The 22,755-nt window shown below is 52.3% G+C and overlaps 1 protein-coding gene and 1 long non-coding RNA gene across 5 annotated transcripts; one reads left to right on the top strand and one right to left on the bottom strand.

Annotated features, from left to right (window-relative positions):
* Window positions 1–4: 4 nt before the first annotated feature.
* On the top strand, window positions 5–6,739 carry LOC119063164 (uncharacterized). The gene is made up of 3 exons (XR_005085108.2): window positions 5–218; window positions 5,017–5,102; window positions 6,435–6,739. It is a non-coding gene; the product is annotated as an uncharacterized LOC119063164 (long non-coding RNA).
* On the bottom strand, window positions 638–21,842 carry SGK2 (serum/glucocorticoid regulated kinase 2). 4 transcript variants are annotated; one of them, XM_053671027.1, is made up of 15 exons: window positions 21,662–21,842; window positions 17,516–17,771; window positions 16,315–16,380; window positions 15,711–15,760; window positions 15,151–15,208; window positions 14,883–14,966; window positions 13,892–14,023; window positions 12,742–12,854; window positions 12,392–12,428; window positions 11,279–11,365; window positions 9,962–10,057; window positions 8,872–9,027; window positions 6,739–6,828; window positions 3,425–3,630; window positions 638–1,603 (listed from the first exon to the last, which is right to left on the bottom strand). In XM_053671027.1, the coding sequence occupies exons 2-14, from the start codon at window positions 17,687–17,689 to the stop codon at window positions 3,466–3,468; spliced, it is 1,308 nt and encodes a 435-aa protein (XP_053527002.1). In that variant the 5' UTR covers window positions 17,690–17,771; window positions 21,662–21,842; the 3' UTR covers window positions 638–1,603; window positions 3,425–3,465. The 4 variants fall into 4 exon arrangements, with proteins under 4 accessions (XP_053527002.1, XP_037020239.2, XP_037020240.2 ...); XM_037164344.2 differs by having other exon boundaries at window positions 17,516–17,754; XM_037164345.2 differs by having other exon boundaries at window positions 13,892–14,020; window positions 17,516–17,754.
* Between the last annotated feature and the right edge of the window lie 913 nt (window positions 21,843–22,755).

The following is a 22,755-nucleotide window of genomic DNA, read 5'->3' as shown; positions in this document are numbered from 1 at the left end:
TGAAGGCTCCCAACGCCGGTAGAGGGGTTGTTGAGGAACGCCCCAGACCGGATCCCGAGAGCGCAGGCGCAGAAGAGGCAAAGGGCGGGGCTTTGCGGCTGAGACCCGGAGGTGGCGTCCGAAAACTGATGAAAGAGACTAGAACAGTGATGCAAACGAGTTTCGGCTCCCTGGGACATTGGGGTCAGTTTTCCGGAGGACAGTGGGCAGGTTTAATGGTGAGAAGGGTAACATGAGCTAGTTCTTTCACTTTGATTAGTCCCGCATCTCTGAACACCGCAGTTCCTGGCCCAGGGTATAGCGGTGAACTCGCCCTCAAGAGGCGCCCCCAGGTGGGGAGGGAGTTAGACTCGGCCAGATCCTACAGAAAAAGTGAAAATATAAACTGTCTTAAGGAGCTGTGAGGGCTGGAGCTGGGCAGAAAGGCGCCTGCAATGAGCAGAGATGTGAAAGAAAAGTGGCATTCATTAAGGCAAGGGTTGCAAAGAGCCAGCCAGCAGAAGGAACTGCTAATGCGAAAGAGACATCGCCTTGAGAATGAGAAACTCCGCCGGGGAGCGCTCCGCGTCCTGAGCCTGGGGACTTTGGTGCAATGCCACCCACCCACCTCGCTGGCTCAACTCGATGAGAGCAGGGACAGTTTCGATTTCAATTTATGTTTGTTAGAATCTTCAACATGTATAAAGTGGTAGGGGTTAGGGGATCTTAAACACACAGCTCTTGTTGCCTTTTCACAGTTACTGTCATTGCGGAATTAAACGGTGGAGGAGGGCAATTGAGAACTCTCTTCCTAGGGTCGCTGTATTTAGGTGCAAAATTGGGTAGATGCACAGTCTTCAGCGAGGTATAAAAATGGAAGTGATGTGTTTCCACTGTAGAGACAGTAGGCTATGTCACTTGAGAGTTGGCACAGGTCTTGGGATCCTTCTGCTCCGTGTGGAGTGAGTGAGTGCTAGAAGATGGAAAAAGTACCTCCCCAGAGCACTTCTCCCACTGTTGGGGGTTGGAGAAAAAGCAAGGGTCTTAGAATCAGCCGCCACCAAGTTCAGTTCCTGGCTGTGCCTTATACCAGCTGGGTGACCCTGGGCAAGTTGGTTAATCTCTCTGAGCAAATGTTCCTTATCTATAAAGGAGGTTAATTTTTTAATGCTGGCTCACTGTGAGGTGTGTAGATAATGTACATAACACTCAGAACATGCTCAGCAAACATAGGTGTAGCATGATCAATTCTATATCATAGTTTTTCTTCATTTTAATTTTCTATCCTGGTGAAAATTTTGTGATCTTACAGTCTTTGAACAGATCATTATGTGTTTCACAGTACAGCAGATTGTGTACTTTTGACGGTACTAGTACATTTTGGATAATTACAGTCTCTTGTTTTTTGGTTTGGGAAATTGGGGGAATTTTGGCCCCTCCCTCCTGTTCTACATTTGTCAATCAGCAGACACTGTGAAGACAGAAATCAAATCAGTGTTTCAGAGTTCTCAGTGCACATCAGAGGTCTCTTTGGTCTCCACCGTCTGTGTCACTGGTGTGTTCTCCATGGTCTTCAGCTTCATCCCCTTATAATTCCTGGGGTGGCAATGGGGAGTAGGCTGTCCTGGATAAATGGAGGAAAGGACCAAATTAAGAAAAGGCAATAAAAGTCGCAGCACACACTGATGTTAAGAAAGTTCCTCTCTTATTAACAAACCAAAAAGCTAATGAGTAGACGATGAACCACAGGTTTTTGAAAAAGAAGTCGCTTTCCACCGAAATCCGCATGATCCATCCCTACAAGTAAGTGCAGGGTGTTCTGAATTCATGAGGTTATGTGCTCCTGTTCTGTCCAGAATTACCTTGAGAAATAACAAGATCACATGGAGCTCTACAGGTGGCTGGGAAGCTGTGGTCCCCAAGCTGGCACCAGCCCCGAGCCCTGTCCAAGGCCTGGGCTCCTGGCCTTAGACTTGCTAAACATACAGGACAGGTGAGGTGGAGCACACCATGAACTTGGCAGCTAGGCCCAGACCCTGAGTGAGTTGAATGTCTCCTCTTCCACACGCCACTTCCCACCACCTAGTTTATCCTGATCACTTCCTGACTTGGTTCTCATTTTGTCAGCCATTTTGTTGGACCTAAAGGACTGGGAGGCAGATGAGCACAGAGGTTACATGTGAGAGCCCGGACTCAGCCTGTAGGGCTCTGAGTCCCAGCCCTGGCTCCTACTAGCTATGGGACCAGGCAAGGAACAACCTCTGTGACCCTGTTACTTGACTGGTTTAAAAAGGGTCTGTAATAGTTCTCACCTTAGGGTTGTTTGGATAAAAACTGAAAACAGACTTGAAAGAGTCTAGCACAGAAACTGCTTCTGCATAGGCTGGTTTTCTGAAACTGACTGGACAATTAAGCCAAAAAAGGGATGGGGATTTTTAAAAGGATCAGAAGCTCTCACAGCTAGAGGACGAGGCTCAGGGCTTCCCAGGACTGAGGGGAATGACACCACAGCACTGACATGAAGAAACCGCTGCTGCTGCTGCTGCGGCTGCGGCTGCTGCCACAGGGTCCCAATTGCCACAACTTACATCGTTGCCTCCTCTACACCAGGAACTCGGTTTTGTGGGTACCGTCACCACAGCTACCACATGAAAGGGAGCTGCCAGTCCCTTCTTTGAGTCAAAATCTGGCCCAGCTGCATTCCTGGGTCACATGCCTGGCCCTGGCTGCAAGGGAGGCTGGGAAAGTAACTGTCCAGCTACTTTCAATGGAGGTACCTCAGCCAGACTCATGAAGTAGGAGATTGCCTGAATAGAGGGAGTTCAGATGCCAGGCAGACAGATCTAACAACAAATGTCTAACACTGTCTGCAATAAAGAGAAACACCATCAGCATCAGGAAATAAGAGAGGATGTTGGGTGCTACCCTATAGGCTTGTCACATCTCTGTCATTCACACTTTGAGATAAAAATCTAGTCGCCAAGAAGCCCTGCTGGTTGCTTACCCAACATTTTCCTCCTCTTCCCTTCGTGTCAAAACGCCTATTTATTAGGGGTAATACTGTGCCAGCTCATAAGTCCCACATCCCAGGCTCCATGACAGGTAGGCATGGGTGGCTAACAGGCAGAGTCGGTGGGTGGGGCTTCTGGGAAACTAAAAAAGTATCCTTTTGCTCTTCCCTCCTTCCTCCTTTCTTCTCCTGCCCAGAACTCAAAAGCAATGGCTAGAGCTCCAGTAACCGCCCTATGATAATGTAGCAACTAATATTGAGGCCATCTGCCTAGGATGGCAGAACAAAATATAGAAAGCCCCTGAGTATCTGATGACCTGGAGCACCAGCCCTGGGCCACCCAATACAATTCTTTATGTGCTGGGGAAACAAAATCTTATTTAAGCCATTGTTTCTTTGAGTCTCTGCCCTTAGCAGCTGAAGGTGATTCCTTACAGATCCAGCTTCCTTCAAGAGGTGTCACAGGGACTTCTGTCCTAGCAATCCAAGGCGGCGTCATCCTCTGGTGCATAGGAAAATCCCAGGAATGCACTTGAGCCCCCAGAGCTGCTGGCCACAGTGTCCGGAGTGCAGCCAATGGACTTTGACACAGCTTCCTGAGTGAACTCTGGGTCAAAGTGTTTCAAGTCAGCAGGTCCTGCCTGTGAATATAAGCCAACAATGGAACACAGGCGTCAGAGCTGCCCAAGGAAGCCACAAGCCCTGAGAGGGATGCTGGGCCTTTCCTCTGAGCACTTTGTGGACACCCTTTCTTATTGTCACTTACCCATGAGTTTACATCATTTTATTCCATGAGGTCCAATAACCACATATCAGCTCATGCCCACTCCACAATAACCCTAAGACAAGCCTCATCAACATATACTGACCAAAATGCCTTCTAGGCACTGTTCATGGCCCTGGGAATACAGGAGAGCAAAATTGAATGGGCCCTTGCTTTCATGAAGCTTATATTATGCAAGGGGTAGGAGGACTGATAATAAACACGTACACAAATAATTTAGGGTGTTGATAGGCCTCATAAAAAATATAAAATAGGGTAATATGGTGAAGAGTGACTAGATTGCTTTAGCTATTTTGCACAAGACCTGTGAGGGAGATTATAAAAGTGGTCACAAATTCTCCATTTCTATCTGGAGATGGAGTCTCTTCCTACACCCTTTAGTAGGGGTTAGCCATGCGACTTGCTTGGGCCAATGAGACATTATTAAATGTGATGCAATCAGAGGCTTGAAAAACACACACTGGGAGTTCTCTCTTGCTGCACTTGGAACACTAAGGCCACCGTGTAAACAAGCACAGGCCATGCCCCTGGAGTCCGAGAGGCCTCATGAATAAGGACCCAGCTGCCCCAGCTGCCAAGCACGTGAGTGAGGCAATTCTAGATCATCAACCGCCAACTGACCTGCTAGCTGACTGCGGACATGAAAAAACCCAGCAGAGACTGCTGGCCTGACCCGGGCCAAAAAACCACCCAAATAACCCATAGAAGCAGAAGGAAGTAACAAATTGTTTTAAGCTACCTAGTTTGGGGGTGGCTTGTTATGCAGCAAGAGCTAGCCAATACAGCCTCTCTGTGGAGCAGGCACTGTGTGCAGAGAAGCCTGGAACAGCTGGGTTTATGCAGTAAGCAGGTGAGCAAGTGGAAGCTTCTGCAAATCTGCTCTAGTATGCAAGCCTCGGCCTGTGGAACTGAAGAGACCTTGGCTTCTAGCTTCTCAAAAAGGACACAGGACACAGTGGCACTGGCCCAGGGCCTAAAGTTTTAACTCTGGCCCTTTTTTGATGTATGGCCCTAGACAAGGCAAGTCTGTTCTGCTTTTTACAAATGAAGACACTGATGCTAAAGAAACGTCTTCAAGATCTCACAAGTGGTAGGTGACAGAACAGCAACCCACCCCCACTATGTCTCACTCTGAAGTTCATGCATTGCATTCTATTACCACCCTATCTAGTATCTTGTATATTATTCTCTCTCCAAGGTGCATGTTCAATATTATCCTGAAAGTCTTTTTTTTAATCCTCAGATAAAGACACTTTTCAATGCCTGGACTGAATGTACTCTGACAACTGATGTCAAGAACCTGAAGATCAAAGACACGTTCACAAACAGGTAAATCACCTAAGGGGAGATGTGAATAGTAACACTGGCAGCGCTGAGGTGTGCAGACCACTTGGATGAAGGGGCCTGGACATCGCTCAATGGTTAGAGGTGGCCAGGAGAGCCTCCGGTGTCCACCGGAAATGGGATTCCTTCTGTTCATACTAGCACTGCTAATTAACATGTAAAAACTAAGCGCCTTCATTGTCAACCAAAGAAACAAAAATTAAAGCAATACCAGGTGGTATTTTTTCCCTCAAATTTGCAAAGTTAAAAACAACACACACGCTGCAGAGAGTAAGAATTCTCCAGCAGGCTCCACCGGTCAGAAATGGACTGCACGCCCCAACACACAGTGGGGGCGGCGTGACTCAGGAACCGAGGAACATTCACATTCTTTGACCTGGTCGTTCTCCACCTGCTATCCCTCCCAAGGAAACAGTCAGAACTCTGGGCAAAGGTAGACACTTAAAGATGTGCATCAGTACTTTACGATCAATAGAAAGTGGTTAACAACCTGAAATTCGCCATTAGGAGCAGGGTTGGATACATTATGCCACCAACGTAGGGTTGAAATAGTATGAGCCACTTAAAATGACCCTTATAAAGTTTTATATTACATGCAGAAATGATGACATAGGCCCTGGCTGTTGTGGCTCAGTGGGCTGTGCGCCAGCCTGTGAACTAAAATGTCACTGGTTCGATTCCCAGTCAGGGCACATGCCCGGGTTGTGGGCCAGGTCCTAGGTGGGGGCATGTGAGAGGCAACTGATCCATGCATCTCTCCTCTTTCTCCCTCCCTTTTTTAAAAAAGATTTTATTTCTTTATACATTTTTAAAAAGATTTTATTTATTTATTTATTTATTTATTTAGAGGGGAAAGGAGAGAGAAAGAGAGGGAGAGAAACATCCATGTGTGGTTGCCTTTCACATGCCTCGCACCCAGGACCTGGCCCAACAAACCAGGCATGTGCCCTGACTGGGAATTTAATCTGTGACCCTTTGGTTTGCAGGCTGGCATTTAATCCACTGAGCCACAGCAGCCAGGGCAATGAAATCTTTTTTTAAAATAAAAGTAATAATGACATAGTTTTTAGCAAAAAAAAAAAAAAAAAAAAGAGGGGGGTAGGAAAAAGTATTTCTATATAAAATATAACCTAGGTAAAAAACACACAGGAATGACAGAAAGGAAACACATTAGCCATAGTTTCCCTTGGGCAATGAGATAATAACCTTTCCCCCTGTTGCTTTAAATTTCTCTGTTTTACACACTTTCTACAATGAATACATGCCATTTTTCTTATCAGGAGAAAAGCTAACCGTAGGGGGAAAATGTCTTTACAGGGCTTGGCTCCACCCAGGGGCACTGCATGACACGGAACACTTTAAAACCCGTAAAGGGCTGTGCAGTGAGAGTCACTGGTGTAAAAATGAAGAAGTGGAGGCCTGGCCCATCACACTGAGCTCAGCTGGCAGTCAGGACTCTTGGCTCTACACCCGTTCTGCCTCTAACCTTCCATGTGACCTTGGATGAAGCATGGAGCCCCTTGGATCCAGGTTTTTCCCACCTGTAGAGAGTTCGCCCAGACGCCCTGCAAACGCCCGCCAGCCCTGGCAACCCAGAGTCTAGATTGTGGTGACCTCTTACCACATTTGGGTTGAAGGGTGGCGTCAGCCTCTTGTGGTACAAGTCATCCCAGTTTATGGGGCTGAAGAATACGTGGTTCTTTATCTCGAGCTGCAGGAAGAAGGTGCTGATCAGAGGCAGCCCTCCTCGTAGACCCTCCCATCCCTCCCCGATGCCACCCCAAGCTCCAACTCTGCTGCCTGCTGACTGTCCAGCCCAAAAACCTTTACTGAGAATGCAACTTGGGTTCCTGGGATGACAGTTCTACAGCCAGGCCTCTCCCCTTTGCCATCATCAGGAACCCAGACCCTTTCTCCCATGGTATTTGTTTATGCCACATCTGTTTAGTGAACACCTACTCTGTGCAGAACCTGGTAGGCTTTGGAGGTATGTCACTGAACTAGGGTGCCCCAGGAGATCTTAGCAACCCCACCCCACTCTGCCTTAGTGCATTTGACTCTTCTGGAACTCAAACCAGAGAAACAGACAAAGCAACTCATTCTGGAAGGTTTAGGAGGGAAAGCCCCAAGAAAAGCTGTAGGCTCCCAGAGACCCAGAATTTAGGACTCAGCCCTGGGCAGGTTTCACCATTTCTTTCCTACTCCAAACCAATGTCAGTGCCAACTTTCTGCTGTCCCAGCAGGACCCCCCCCCCTTCTCTGTTTCTCAAAGAATGATTCTCCCGCCACCTATATCAGAATACCACCTTCTGGGCTTGTTAAAAAGCCAGACCCAAAATATCCCAGATCTCCCAAAACTAGTAACACTGGTTGTACCCAAGGACATTTTTTCACTACTTTTAGAGAGAGGGGGTAGAAATGATGTGATAATTGATCAATTGCTACCATATACACCCCAACCAGGGATCAAACCCGCAACCTAGGAGTATGCCCCGACTGGGAATTGAACCAGCGGTCTTTCAGTGTATGGGATGACCAACCAAGTGAGCCACACAGGCCAGACAAAATCATACATATCTTTTAAGATGCAAACTGGAAGGAATGCACTGGTTGTCCTGAAAACCTCATTCCTTAAGTTGGCCAGGGATGGGTAGACAAATGCCCTAAATGTTGTTATACTTCACGGCATCTGACATGTAGGGCTGTTGGTACAAACACTTAAAACGCACGTACTATGTTTCAGGCATTGGCCTAAGTGCCTTGCATATCTTAATCCATTTGATTTCCATAGCAGCTTCAAGCTAGGCACTATTATTACAGATGGGAAAACTGAGGCTCACAGGGAGAAGTTAAGCGTGAGTGGTGGAGGGGGGATCTGGACCAGGTACCTGTCTCCTAGTCCATGCATCTCAGCTACTCTCTGCTAGAAGAGAAAACAAACTTTGGGGAGAAAAGTACCATGGTCTTCCTTTTATAAACCCAAATGATTTTTGGTTGAGTAGAGAATGGAAGGTTATTTTTAAAATGCTATTTTAATACAAAATATACAAGAAACTTGGTAAGAAAATGGACTGTGAACTTTTCATCTCTGTATCCCGAGTGCCCAGCCTTGGCGCTGGCAAGGAGGAAGCGCTCACATATTTGTGAAAAGCCAGTTCAGTCCACTCTGCACAGAAGCCAGAGGAATTTCTTAAAACTTAACATCGACTCTTATCTCACCCCTGCTCAAAACACCCTGAAGCGTACAACTCTCCATCTTGCTCCCACCACAGGGCCTTTGCACATGCTGCCCAGTGTCTGGATGCCTCCTCCCAGCTCTGCACAAGTGGTTCATTTTCTCCTTCAAGTCTCAGCTTGGCACCTCCTCAGAGAGGACTTCCCTGACCATACCAGTGTGAATTCACCCCCTCTCATTATTATTGCCTGTCTCAGCTCACTGTTCATTTATTTCCTGACACTTGCCACACTCTGTAACAACTGTATGTAATATTTGTTCATTGTCTCTCTCCCCCTGCCCCCTTAAACTCAATAAGGGCAGAGACCCAGTCTACTGAATCCCTAGCACTTAGCTCAGTGTCTGGCACACAGTAGGTGTTCAGTAAATATTGGTTGACTAAAAGCACCAGACTGAAGGAAGTAATCAAGCAGCGGCATCTGTGCATTTCCAAATGAGCAAATTAGCTAGATGCGTGTCACTGTGCTTCTGAGCTGTCTCTGCAGGAAGGGGCCAGTGCTCCACCAGCAAGTCACCTACAAAGTCTGCTTTGGAGCCCAGCCGCTGCCTCTGGTCCTTGTGGAGAAGGGCTTGCAGGAGGTCACAGGCGGCCACCGTCCGGCCCCCAGGGATCTGCAGTGGCTCGTGCAGAATGTTCTCATACATCTGGGCTATGTCTCGGCTGTAGAAGGGTGGCTGTTGAGAGAGGGAGAGAGCTGGAGGATCACCCATGTGCAAGTGGGCACAGGTCTCAGAGAGACTTAGAGCAAAGCCGGCTTGCTGGAAGGATCAGCCAGACCTGCGTCTTATACACTGGCTCACATGGCAGACTGGAGAGGGACAGAGACCTCTGGGCTTCCACTACAGTGGACAGGGCTTCTGGGAAGGCCAAGGAGTCTCTCTGCACCTGCGTGAGGCCTGTGCACCTCCTGGGAGCATCCCCTACCCCACCTCTCGTAACCTGCTTTGTGCACTAACTTTGCACTTTGCAAGGTTCACACTCTCCCTTCATCATTGCATCCCATCCTCACAACCGTCCTTGGAGACAGGTTGCAATTGTTCAGAAGAGCAGACAAGGCTCAGCGAGACGAAAGCCTAGGCAGAGAGCCAGGCCCCAAACCGTATCCGGAGCCGTCTTTCCTGATGCTCTTCCTCCCACCTGCTCTGCCAGCCCTTCCTTCCTTATGTCCACCAAGCTCTGTTGCTGAGGCCGCCCTAGAGTGAGGCCTGGCCTGGGGCAAGTCTACATGGACCTCCACTGAAACAGGCAGCCGAGGACTGGGTCCTGGGCTGGTTGCACAACCTACCAGCACTCTGACCTTCCTGGGCCTCAGTTTCCCTTTCAGTAAATTAAAAACAACTCCATTTCCTGCAGCCACTCGCAAAAAGCTATTCTGAGGAACCAAAGGAGTAACATGGGAGATGGAGTATTGTAAAGCGCTGAACTGACATTATTGAAAAAGACACATAATCCTTGTATTCACTTTGGCATTATCTGTTTTAGCTTGGAGTGGAGAGATGGTCCGTTCAGTTCCTTGAGGACCCTGAGCAGGTGACTCAAGGGAGAGGCCCCCCCCCCGACCTCTCCCCAGAGCCAGATGTCCCTTGCAGACGGCCAGACCCCACTCACCAGGCCGTGCAGCATCTCGTAGAGAACAGCCCCCAAACACCACCAGTCCACCGCCCGATCGTAAGGCTCTTTACGAAGCACTTCTGGAGCCAGGTACTGTTGAGGGGAAACACTTAACTGAAAGACCCGCAGACTCAGCCTCTCCATTTGTAAACAGGGCACTTGCAGAAAAGATCAGGGAAGTGATGACATGTTGGGGCCACTTGTCTCCTACATGAGCCAGGGTGCCATATGCCCTGCTCCCTGCCCTTGGCAATGTCCAAGGAAGGGATGCTGGACTGTCAGGCCTGGGGAGGCCAGCTCTGTCCGGCGGACACCTGGCCATTCACAAACACAGACAATGGCTCCTGCACGGAAGGTCATTTGTCTGTTGGCTACCCTATGCCAAACTGAGGAGCTCCAGCTGTGATCTGAAGCCTGGATCATCACGCATAGGGAGAACAGCAGAGCAGAGAACGCCCTGCCTCATGCCCGCTTGGGAGGAGCTCCCCAGACCTGCAGCCTCAGTCCCACAACCCCGCCCAGACAGCTGTCCAAGCAACTGGTGACCCCTTCCGGTCTGAGGTCCAAGGGTCAACACTGGTAAGAGTTTGAGGGAAGGGCTGAACCCCAAGGCTGCATGGAGGCATTGGCAGGACAGGCAGACATAGGAATTACTGCTGAGACCCACAAATGTCAACCTTCCGGGCTCTTGGTGGATGAAAGAGGGTAGAAGAAAAGCTGTCTTTCACACACTCGCCAGCCCTGATCTTAATTGTCAGGTTAGGCCCTCCTGTTGCACATGAACTTCACCCTGTAGGGCAGCCACTATCCACATGTGGCCACCACACAGTTGAAACGTGTCTGGTCTGAGCTGAGGTGGCCCATCAGTGTAAAATACACCCCAATTTCAAAGACTTAGGAGACAAAAAACAATAAACTACTACCTCTACAATTTTATATTGATTGTATGTTGAAATGACAATATTTTGTGTACATTGGGTTCATGAAAGACATTATTAAAATTAACTTCACCTGTTTCTTTTCACTTTTTCATCTTTCCCAACATGGCTGGTGGGAAACTTCAATCGCCTGTATGATTTGCATTTCTGTTTCCATCAGACAGCACCACGGCGGAGTCACCAGCAGCTGGCCGGGCGCCCTGCCAGCTGATGCCCCCACTACACAGATGAGGAAACCAAGGCTGGGGGCACAGGCAGCTCAGGGGAAATGCTTGGGTGGGAGAGGGGAGCTCTTTTTGGTGTACGCCATTGCCTCTAATCCGGGGTTGTGGCCTCAACCCTCATAGCCTGCCTCCTCTTGGAAGCGTTAGCTCACCTCCGGGGTGCCGCAGAATGTGGACGTGGTCTTCTCCGGCTCCACCCCTTCCTTGCAGAGGCCAAAATCTGTCAGTACCACGTGTCCCTGTGGAGGAGGGGAGGAGGGGGTAGGAGGGTGGTCCAAGATTAAGGTATGGATGGCCAGGCCTAATCTTGAAGCCCAGGTGCAACACCTCAAGGCAGCCACCGTGGGGTCTGATGCCCTGCACAGGCTGAAGGCCCTACTGAAAAAACTAGGCCTTCCCGACTGGGAGCGGGGGGGGGGGGGGCGCCGTGGGGTGGGGAATGGCGTTCTGCTGTTTGCCCAGCTCATCGCAGACCCAGACCCATACCCTGTGACAGTGGCAGCTCCAGAATGTCCTTGCTGGAGGGAGCTGGTAGCAGCAGCCCCCTTGACAGAGCCCTGGGGGCCCAGGAAGCAGCCACACCTTGTGGCAGCTGGGCTGGTGGGAGGCTGGCGGAAGTTGAGGAGAGGGCAGACACCACGGGGCTCTGCCCAGATCTCCCCCTTAGGAGCTGTCCTGAGTGCCCTTCTCCCACTGCCCTTGCCCAAAGTTAGGGCCCTCCCAAGGGGCAGTTCCCGCCCAGTGACTGATGGGTGCAGGGGCACAAACACCCGGCTCACTTGCCCCAATTGAGAACAGCTCTAAAGAGCCATTTCAGCGGGGACCCTTCTCACCCCCATCAGCTGAGGCCTCACTTGCAGCCACAGTGCAGGTGAGCTTCCTCCTCTGCCCAATCCTGCCTTCTCACTCCCTTAAAGGTCTATCTCTTGAGACTGTTCCCCAATAATCTTCTGCACCCAATGTTTTAGCTCAGGATCTGTTTCCAGGGAACCAAGTCTAAGACATGGAAGGAATACAAAATTCACAAGCCTCTACCTGACTCCACCCCTGCCTCCTAGAGACCCCCATACATGCACATGCATGTACATATACACATGTTCTTATGTGCACACGATGACACATGCATGCACACATATGGCATGTGGACACATATTTGAATGCATCCCTCCATCATGTGCATGCCCATCCACACATGCTTGTGGGTGCATAGAACACGTGTGCAATGATGCACACACACATACACACACACACACACGCACGCACACCTGGCAGTCCAAGAGGATGTTCTCTGGTTTCAGGTCCCTGCAGGAAACAAGAGAACAGGCTGTGATGGCCCAGCCACTCGGTGAGGGCAGTTGGGGACCTGGGGGCCTGGTGGGAGGGAGGTTCACGGAGGCTCACAGAGAGGTCCAGGGAAGCCCGGGGAGGACAGGCCCTTGATCCTAGAAAGGAGGAGGAGCTCCCACCCTACTGCACGGGGGGCGCTCTGCTCAGACGAAGGGTTCTCCTCAGAACTTGGGTTCACTGGGACTGCATCAGGACTCAGGGGTGCACACAACCCCTGGCTGTCTGGGCAGAGGGCGGGGCCTGGCTCCGAGCCACAGGCAGGCCTCACCTGTAGATGATGTTGAGGGAGTGCAAGTAGCCAATGGCGCTGGCCACTTCAGCGGCGTAGAACCGGGCCCGGGGCTCCAGGAACCTGCGCTCCCGCTGAAGGTGGAAGAAGAGCTGGAGGGAGAAGACACCTGTGAGAGGGTTTCCTGGGGTGGGGGGGCAGCTCCAGCTCCTAACGTGCAGGGGGGCAGCTGGCCAAGTTGCCCCCTCTCTGAGCAGCAATGCACTCAGATGACAAAACACATGCTGGCCTCCACCCCATACAGCAGTTGTGGGGGACCAGAGGGTCAGCAGGAGCAATGAATAAGTGTGGACTGAGTGCCTGCTGTGTTCCAGGCTCCAAGCCAGGACCTTTCACATCTCTTATGTCATTTAATCCTCATGACCACCTTCAAGGTATCAGATAGATGCTAGTTTCACCTAAGAGGAAACTGGGAGGGGTCAGAGCTGCCAGGTGACCTGCCAGGTGACCTGCCAGGATCGTGCAGCCTGAAACTGGCAGAGCTGGGATGTGAAGCTGGGTGGTTCGAAACCGTGTTTTTCCTCCACCCCAGGTGATAAGATTATTGTCCAACTCAGCCCAGGTTAGATCTGCCCGTGGGCCAGCTGCTTGGGCTGTTTTGCTGGCATGGAAAGTCCTTCACCTCCACCAGGGGCTTAGGGATGCGGGATGAGAAGTCCCATCGTGGCAGCAGACAAAAAGGCATGAGGTCACACAGCTTACATGTGGGATCGCTGAGGAGACCCCACTAAGTTTTCCCCAGAGGGCCAGAGCGAAGTCTAGAAGGGAACTCAGCTCATCCACCTGAGCTTCCTGGTCACCCCCACCAGTGGCCTCTGGGGTAAAATGATGGCATTTGGAAACCTTGACTGCAGAGCTCCTCTAACATCCACCTTTCCCAGGTGAGCCTGGGCAGCTCTGCAGGGGGAAGCCGGTACAGGCCCACATTCTAATCCCAGCTGTGCCAGGTACAAGCTGGGTGTACTTGAGCAGTGAGTTAGCTCCCGAGCCTCAGTTTCTTCAACTACAAAACGGGTCTTTTGTATGAAAAATGTGAGATCATCCCAGAGCCTGGTACTCAGCCGCTATGTGGGAGGGACAGCCCCCAGCTAAGAGCTGGCCCAGGGGAGCTCCCTGGGGGCCCACCCACCTCTCCTCCATTGACGTAGTCGAGCACAAAGTAGAGCTTCTCCGGCGTCTGGAAGGAGTAGCGCAGGCCCACAAGGAATGGGTGCCGCACGTTCTTCAGAAGCACGTTGCGCTCCGCCATGATGTGGTTCTGCTGTGGGGTCACACAGACAGGGGCCCAAGGCATGGCCCAGAAGGCCCCACTGGTGGGGGCTGCCCTGCCCAGGGCCTTCCCAGGCCCCTCCTCAGACACCCACTCTGGCTCCTTATTGCCAACCCCAACTCCTTGCCTAGTATTCAGGCTTTGGTGTGGTCGCTTCATCCCCAACCAGTCCACGTGGGTGCAGCTCCAGCCCCCAGATCAGAAACCCCCGCCTCCCAACTCTGGGGTGATGAGCAAAGCTTATGTGATTACTGAATAAACGAAGCCACATTCATGCTTTAGTTCATGCTGTTTCCCCTTTCCAAACACCCTCATTTCAGACCTTCAAGGCCAGCTGCAAGGCCACCTCCCTCAGGAAGACCTCCCCTGCCCACTCCCAAGATGTCCTTGTCTTCTCCTGAGTCCTCTGATTTGATATTCAGCCCTTTCTCAGAGCCTGCTAGCTTCTCCTGATGGGGTTGGTATAAAGTGAGCTAAAGCCTCAGTAACTTCAGGATGGCTGTGGCTGGAAGGGCTTTCAGAGACTACGAAGTGTGACTCCACCCTGCACAGATGCATAGATGGGGAGGCAGGCACCTAGACACGGCCAAGGGCTCGTCCACATGGGGCCCCAAATTTCCCAGGGGGAGGCACAGGGCTGGACTAGCTCCTCCTTCAGGCCTGTGGGTGAGGTGTTCTGCCTGCGTTCTTTGAGAAGGGTCAGCATCCTGGGCACCACCTGGCCCCCTGCTGTGACCCCCTCTGCACCCAGCCCATGGACCCCCTCACAGTTGAGACACATCTTGGGAAGCCACCCTAGCCTGGGAGTTGAGGAGAAGGGGAGGAAATGCTTATGCCTGATCTCTGGTACCTCTTTATCCTTTAAGATGGATTTTTTCTGCAGCACCTTCACTGCGTAGAACATCCCGTCAGACTTGTGCTTGGCCAGTAGGACCTGAGGGAAGCAGAAACACAAGCCTGTGCAGGTGACCACTCCACTGATGGACCCCAGCTCTGGCCCTGCATCCTTGAATCTGCAGGTTGTAAGCTCCCTCTTTGCACATGTGAGTGACAGGCAGCAGGCAGAGGAGGCCAAAGGAAGGGAGATCCAGGCCCCTCACCGTCACCATGTCACTTACCTTCCCATAGTTCCCTTTGCCAATGACTTTGAGGAAGTCGAAGTCCGTGGGCCGGGCACTGGGGGAAGAGAGGAGAACACGGGTCAGCATTTGCAAGCTTGTGCAACCTTCTCCTGAGATCAAATCCAGACTTCTTTTTCACTTTGGAGGTGGGGAATGCAAGGAGCTTTCCTACAGCCAAGCCTCCTCACCGCTGAAGTGTTCTCAGCCAAGAGGGGTCTTATAAGACTGGCCCCTGCACCTGGGGAATCTCACGATCAGGTAGATAACAGGTACAGTGGGGAGAAAACCAGACACAACTGCAGAGAAGGTGAGGGATCCGGCTTCAAAGCCTGAGAAGGGCCCGAAGGGTGGGAATCTGCCAACAGCGTAGACTTTGGGCAGCACTCTAGGCCCAGGGCTCAGCGTGGGCGGGGGCTGGGGAGTTAGTGCGAGGTAAAGGTGGGGGATGATGCTGGGCCCAGAGGGCAGGGGGTCTTGAAGGTAGACCAGAGAACTTGGATTTTATTCCCAGGGCTGGGGAGCCAGGGGAGAAAGTTGCTTGAAAGACTGGAACTTACTTTGGGTTGGCTGAGGGCCCCAGGTTGATGTTCCCATTGGCCCTTGAGTGCTAAAGACATTTACAGAAAGAGGGAATTAATATGAACAGGTACCTACTCCTTGGCTCCCTCCCTGTCCCCTGCGCCAGGCCCTGATCTATTCTCCAACATCTCTACTGGGCTCCCTTCCTTCCTTCCTTCCACCCCTCTGCCCACCCACCCTCATCTACCATCTGGTCAGCTTCGACAACAGCCTTGGGTGGTAGCTTGCTGTCGTGCCTCTTGTGAAGGTGAGGAAACTGAGGCTCAGAGAAGGGCTGTCCTGTCCAAGGACTTACTGGCAGCCCCACAGCTAATACAACAACCCAAGTGTCCTCAGAGCCAATTCTGTGACTTTTCTACCTCATTTACTTCTTGAAGCCTTTGCCCAAATCTCTTATGTATTTACCCCACAAATAGCCCACTTCCATGAGCTTAGAGTGACCCCTATTGGGACACCCCCCACTCCCCCCCACCGTCCTGTGTGGGATGGCCCACCTGCCTGGCAGGTGCTTCTATAGATTTTCCGAGCTAGGTAACGATGTGAGCCCCCTGGTGGTGGGTAGGGGAACCAAGACCCACTCACCTGTGGACTAGGGGTCCCAGCTGGGCTAGGACCAGAGTCCATTCTGTAACAGTGGTAGGGCGGGGGCTGGGGACACAAGGAGGTGCAGGCATTAGAGAGGTGGTTGGGGAGTTAGCTTCACCCGTCTTGGGCTTTGGGTACCGCTGCCCTCTCCACCCCTCCCCAACCCCATCTGTACCCCTGCCATAGCCTGAGCTCCTTCTGCCCCAGAGGCCAGCCACCCCTGCATTGGGACAACCTCCACTGGGAAGGAGGGAGGATGGTCAGGGTGGCCCCTCCCAGGCTGAGTCTTTTACAAGGATTGGGGACAGCCCGAGTAGCAAGATCCCTGAGAGCTAGGCAGCTCCAGAAGTCCACAATGGCCAGGCTGGAAGGACCCTGGCAGATCATAAAGTCTGCCCCCCTCACTCCATTGCACAGGTGGGGAGCCTGAGGCCTAGAAGGGGACTTGTCAGGATGACATAGCTTGTGAGGGGCAGGCTGGGCCGCTCTGGCTCCCGTCCAGGTATGTTGCCACCCTGAATTCCCGGGGACAGCCCCAGCCTGGGCTCTGTGCTACCTCCCTGCCACAGGGACTTCTGCCCAATGCCCCTGGCAGGCCAGCTGCCTTAGGGGCCTTGGGCTGGTGCCATGGAGAGTCCCCAGACTGAGATTAAACAGATCAGCTGGTCCATGCAGCTAGGAGCACAGTGTCTGTCCTGTCCCCACTCTGTAGGGTGGAGGAGGCTGGCCTACTTAGGCCCTGACTCAGGGTGCCCAGGGCCCCACAACCCCACCCACCCCTGCTTGGAAGGTCAAGGCCAAGAGCTGATATTTCACCTGACATCCCCGTTGCTTTGGGAAACTGCTATGCAGTTTGTGAACCTCAAGACTATGGTCCCATAGCCTTGGCCCTTTGTGGGGCACGGGCTGCAGCCCAGCCTCTCTAGACAGACGCTGCCCATCTTTACTAGGGGGCACCTGGAACACCACCCCATGGCCTTCTGCGGAGCCGAGAAAGTGACCTCAGGGGAAGGGAGGGAGTCCCCGGGCTCTGTGGAGCCCTGAGACAGCAAGCTGAGGAACAGCCCACTGGAGAGTGCAGCAGCCTGGTGCCCTTGGCCTGTGCTCCTGCAGACAGCCCGCACTGCGGCCACTCCTTCTCCTGGGCCGACTCTGATGGCCCCTCTGCCAGGCCCTGGCCTCCCCGGGACCCCCGTACCTGCACCAGCCTGAGGAGGGGCCGCTGAGAGAAGCAGCAGTTGGAGCTGGAGGACGGGCTGTGGACAAGAGAGCCTCTCTCTGTTCTCCCAACAAGGGCTGAAGTGTCTGTGCCTGGCGCCGGCCTGGCCCCAGCTCGAAACTCCCGGCAGCATCGGGGGGCTGTTGATGTCATGCAGGACCCAGCAGAGCTTAAGATGGGCTGGGAGACCTCTGTTCCCTCGGGGACATCGCCTCCCCCTGGGGGTGGGTGACAGCTGCAGGAAAGCCCTGGAGACTCAGGGTGTGGTGGAACGTGTGCGTGTGGGCCAGGGTGTGTGTGCGGGTCAGGGTGTGCATGTGCAGGTATTTAATGTGTGCATGTGCCTGTCTGTCTGTCTGTCGTGTCCGTGTGTCCCTGTAGATCGCAGTGTTTGCGTCAGTGTGTGAGTCTGTGTAGGTGACCACCTGTGCTCCGTTGTCAGGGTGTGTCGTGGCCATTGTGTTTGTATAACTTCTCTGTGCATCTGTGCCTCTGTGACTGTGTGTTCTCGGTGTGTACATGTGTGTACTCCGGGGAGCCTCTGTGTAGTGTGTCCATGTGTCCGTGTGTATCTTTATATGTGTTAATGCGCTTGTGTGTATGAGTGTGAGTCTGTGTGTGGGCATCTACGTGTGTGTGAGATGAGTATGGGTATCTATTGACACGTGTGTGTCAGTGTAACCACGTGTAGGTCACTGTGTGTCTGCATTCGTATTGGTGGGTGCATATTGGTGTGTGTGTGTGTGTGTGTGTGTGTGTGTGTGTGTGTAGGGGCCTGTTGGGAAGAAGATCTGCCCCCGGGGCATACCCCGGCCTGGTAAACCATCGGGGACTGAAGATGAGGCCCCAGCACCCCAATCATGGCAGCTGAGAGCCCTTCGCTTCCCAAGAACCTGCAGATGTTTGAGAGGAACCTGGAGCTCAGTCCAGCTGGCCTTGGTCTTTGACGGCCGGGCACTTGGCCGTTGGGGCCTCTCCCCGCCAGCCCCAGGAGGGGGCCCGTCGGCCCGCAGCACTCTGGCTACACCAGAGGCAGGAAATGTGGCCTCAGCAGCACTGGGTGCCTGAAGTTCCTGCTGCCTGGTATGATGACTTGTGGAATATTCACGGGGTCCTTTCTCTCCCTGGAGCTCATGAGGGGTCATTTGGGGAGAGCAGGGGTGACAGGGCCTGACACAGCCCCTGTTCTTCTGGAACCTCCTGTGTAGCTACCACATGCCACACCCAGACGTCTGCAATTCACCATAGTGGCGGGATCTGTGGCGCTGGGGCCAAGGGGTTGGTCAGGGAGGGACCTGAGCCTACAGGCCTTGGGGGTTCTCTGCAGGCTCTGAAGGGCCGGGTGCTGGACGCTGTCAGCCAAGGAAGCCCGAGTGAACAGTATCAGAGCCCACCATCTTCCAACGGAATGGAAATGTTGAACCGATACACAGATGGGCAGGACGTCGTGTTGACAAAACACACGCTCAGAACCAGGACATTTCTTTTCAACCACCAGCCCCTGATTGGCCCCTCGCTCAGCAGCACTGTTTAGAACAGGAGAGCAACGGTGGCAATAGGAACAACCTGCATGATCCACCACAAGGCGCTTCGGCATATTGCCGCCGCTGAAACAGCTTGCTCTCTCGACCTTGCATCCCCAGCCAGATGCCGTCCATTTCTCTGTTCCCCTTTTCAGCTCGTCTCCTCCAATAGAAAGAGTTGTCTTTCCATTTCAAAGAGGTTTTCATCCCAACACGGCACCTAAACAGTGGCTTCCACGTGCCAGAGCCGGGGATGAATTCTTCATTGGCCCCCTCACTTGGCCTCTCAGAAGTGCATGGCACACCCCCTTCTCCTGCTGGGCTTCCTGAGCTTCCGCTTTCCTCCGACCTCCCTGACTGCTCTTCCTCCTCCTCTTCTGCTGGATCCCCCTCCTCTTTTTATGCTTAAACACTGGCCTGTCCCGGGGCTCAGCCCTTGGACCTCTGTCTGCACTTGTTTCCTAGTTGATCTCAAGCAGTTGAATGGCATTGAGCACCAATTACAGTCAATAATTCCCGAACAAATCTCCCTCGTTCTGATTCTTGCCTGCATTATGAATTTAAATATCTAGCTGCTTCTTTGACGCTTCGCTGGTTAGATATCCAGAGGCGCCTCGGACTTCGAGTGGCTAAAACACGTCTAGGCTCACATTCCTTCCACTCTTCCTCGGCCGGCTCCTTCCATCTCTGTAATGGCGCTGCCACCTACTCAAAAGCTCAAGCTGGCACTCCCACCCCACCCTCACTCCTCCAAGAACTCCCCCAGGCTCTAACTTCCAAGTGCACCCAGAAACCCACTGCTGCGACCCCTCTGCCTGAGCCACCAGCATCACTTGCGTGGATTATTGCAGTGGCTGCCCCACTGATTCTGTTTGTATCTTCCCCCAGTGCAATCTCTCTCCACCAAAAGCCAGAGTAACTCTCTAAAAATGTCAATCAGATCATGTGAGTTTGTCGCTTAAAACACCAGTGACGTCCCATCACTTGAAGGATCAAAATCCAAAGTCTTTGGCATGGTCTACAAGAATCCACCTGGCCTGGCTCCACCGTGTCCCCACCGCTCCCCTCTCACTGCACCCCAGCCTCTCGGGCTTTCTGGCTGCTCCTCCAACACAGAGTGTCCCCTGGCCTCCTTCTGCCCCAGACACCTGCACAGCTGCCTTCCGCTAATGTCACCGAGCCCTCTGCTCACATGTGACCTCTCTGACAGGCCTTTTCCAGTCCCTGGCGCCCAACTATCCTGGTTTGTCTAGGGCTTCCAGGTTTCCCAGGATGTGGGACTTCCAGTGCTAAAACCAGTACATTCCTGGATAAACTGGGAAGGTGGGTTGCTCTAAGAAACCGGTCCGGCTCATTCCCTATCCCCTTTTCCTGCTTTATATTTCACTTTTTGACACCTTCTCATGCAAGGCTTTAACTTCTGTCTCCAAGGAGAAGATCCGCTCCATAAGGGCAAAGACTTCTCTTGTTCACTGTTGACCGCCCGGCTCCTAGACCGGGGCCTGGAATATAGTCAGAGCTCCATACTATCTGACTAATGAATGAAGGAATGAATTAATAAGACAAATTACAGGACATATAAAGTGGGAAATCACCCAACAACAAACCAAATCGATACAGGAGCCTATGTAAAATGAAACAGTAAACATATATGTGCCACAGTGTCAAGCAAAAAAGAAAGAAAGAAAGAAAAAAACAGAGTTCAGAATGGTAGGTATACCAGGGACCATCTTTGTACAGAGAAAAGAGACACGCGTGGACACGAACATTTGTGTACAGCCACAGAAAACAGTCTGGAGAGCCACGAGCCAAGGTGACAGTGGGTTAGGTTATTTTTTTTTCATCTTTGCATCAGTGTGTAAAACTTCTAAGTCCCGGGGGGAACTCTGACATGCCCACTGCTCCCCATCACCTTGACTGTGACCCCCACACCCGGACAGCTCTCTGCCCGCACGGCTTCTTGCTCCCCTCTCTGCAGCTGCTTCTGCTGTTGTATCTGTCTTCTCTCTCCTGTGGTTGATCCGTTTACCCTGCCTGCCCAGGGCACGCCAATGGCATACCAGTGACATATATACCAAGTGCCAACTGGATCTGAGGTTTGGCCCACAATGCCATGGGTTGGGAACCATATCATCTTCCCTGTTTGAAGGAGGAGGACACTGCGGCTTGGAGAGGTGAAGGGACTCGATCAATTCCCATCGCCAGTAAGTCACAGAACAGATTTGAACCCAGGCCGTGTGACTCCAAAGCCTGAATTTCAGGAAGAAGTTAGAAATTTAGAAAAGGAAGGCACGGAGTTAGGGGGAAGGGAGTGAGGGTGTAACCTGGTTAGTTAGGAAGGAAAACAATTAGGTAGCTAAGAAGGTAGAGTCAGCTGGGAGGAAAGGAGGCAAAGGAGGGAGGGATGGGGAACAGAAGTTAGAAAAAAAGAAAATTAGGAAAGAAGGAAGCAAAGGACGGAAGAGAGAGTTAGGAAGAAAAAAAGGGATGAAGGGTGTTAAGATAGGTAGTTAGGAAGCAAGTTAGCTAGGTAACTAGTTCATCAATTCGGCAGCCCATCAGGCTGGCAGACGGGGGGGCCGCTCACAGCTGAGCCTCTCACCTGAAAACTCTGGGTCCCAGCTCAGGTCCTGGGGAGCAGCCCCAAGCACAGCTCTGCCCTCCTGTCTCTCAGCATGGTCCCCCCAGTCCTGAACTGCTGGAACAAACTTCTCTGTCAGGAGTGACTTGTCACCCACTCACTAAGACTCCCAGTCAGGCTCAAGTTCAGCCTCCAAGCCCTGCCAGCTGATTGCTGGCCACAGAGCCTTCTGGTTACTCATTAACTGCTGGGCCTGAATCACGGCGCTGACTGCACCCACTGGCTCCTCAGAGGCCCTGCCCTGGGAACCCTCTGAACTTTTAAAAGCCACTGCATAACTAATGTGACCTTGGTTGGGCAAGTGACTTCAGCTCCCCGAGCCTCATGTGAATTATGTGTCCTGTTTCACAGGGGGGTGGGGGGGGGAGGGTGTCTCTGAAGTTCCTTTCAATACTGTCACAGTTTTATTGTCTGAAATCTCACCCTCACCCTCCCAAGTTCAGCTCAAATGCTGACCTCCACACGGCCTTCCCTGATTCCATCGGCTGAATCCCTTTCCCTTCCTTGCAAAGCCTGGAGAACAGGCCACCCGAAGGGCAGGTCGCACACAACTCTCCCCTCTGCTGGTCCCTGATAGGACCACCAGCCTCTGTGATTAGCCCATTTCACGGACACCTCCAGGAAGGGGTAGCTCATACCCTGACGTGTCTGGCACTGTCTTGTGTTGAGCCAAAGCCTGCCATCCAGAGCTTGCCTGCACCAGCTCTATCCAGGCACCATCCTGGGAGAACCATGGCTGGCTGAGGCCCATGCCCTGCTCTGCCCTTCCGAGATCCCAGGCTCAGGGCCCAGGGCTCAGCTCTCCCCAGGTGCTACGGAGGGAAGGCTTTCCCTGGTTGATGCGAAGGTGCCCAGACTGAGGGTCCTAATTCAGGGCAGGGACAGAGCCTGGCCTGCTGGACAGGTAAGAAAAGCTCCACCCAGTGACCCCCTCCTCAGCAGGCAACTCAGAGTCTGACCACCACACTGCTTTCTCCAATTACATTTCATTAAAATGTCAACAGCATGCCCTGGTTGGTGTGGCTCATTTGGTTGGAACATCATCCCATGGACCA

Source organism: Artibeus jamaicensis, unplaced genomic scaffold, assembly GCF_021234435.1.
Source record: "Artibeus jamaicensis isolate MK-2021 breed Jamaican fruit bat unplaced genomic scaffold, CSHL_Jam_final contig_685, whole genome shotgun sequence".
NCBI lineage: Eukaryota > Metazoa > Chordata > Mammalia > Chiroptera > Phyllostomidae > Artibeus > Artibeus jamaicensis.
The sequence above is the reverse complement of the archived record's forward strand: the minus strand, read 5'-3'. Positions and strand labels throughout refer to the sequence as shown.

Bases quoted from the DNA above. Each gene is read 5' to 3' on its own strand.
- SGK2 (XM_053671027.1), bottom strand. From the start codon at position 17,689: ATGACATCAACAGCCCCCCGATGCTGCCGGGAGTTTCGAGCTGGGGCC. The intron at 15,209-15,710 runs GTAAGTTCCAGT...CTCTTCCCCCAG, and splicing joins GGGCCCTCAGCCAACCCAAA to TGCCCGGCCCACGGACTTCG. The intron at 9,028-9,961 runs GTGAGTGGGGTC...CTCTCTCAACAG, and splicing joins ACGAGATGCTGCACGGCCTG to CCACCCTTCTACAGCCGAGA.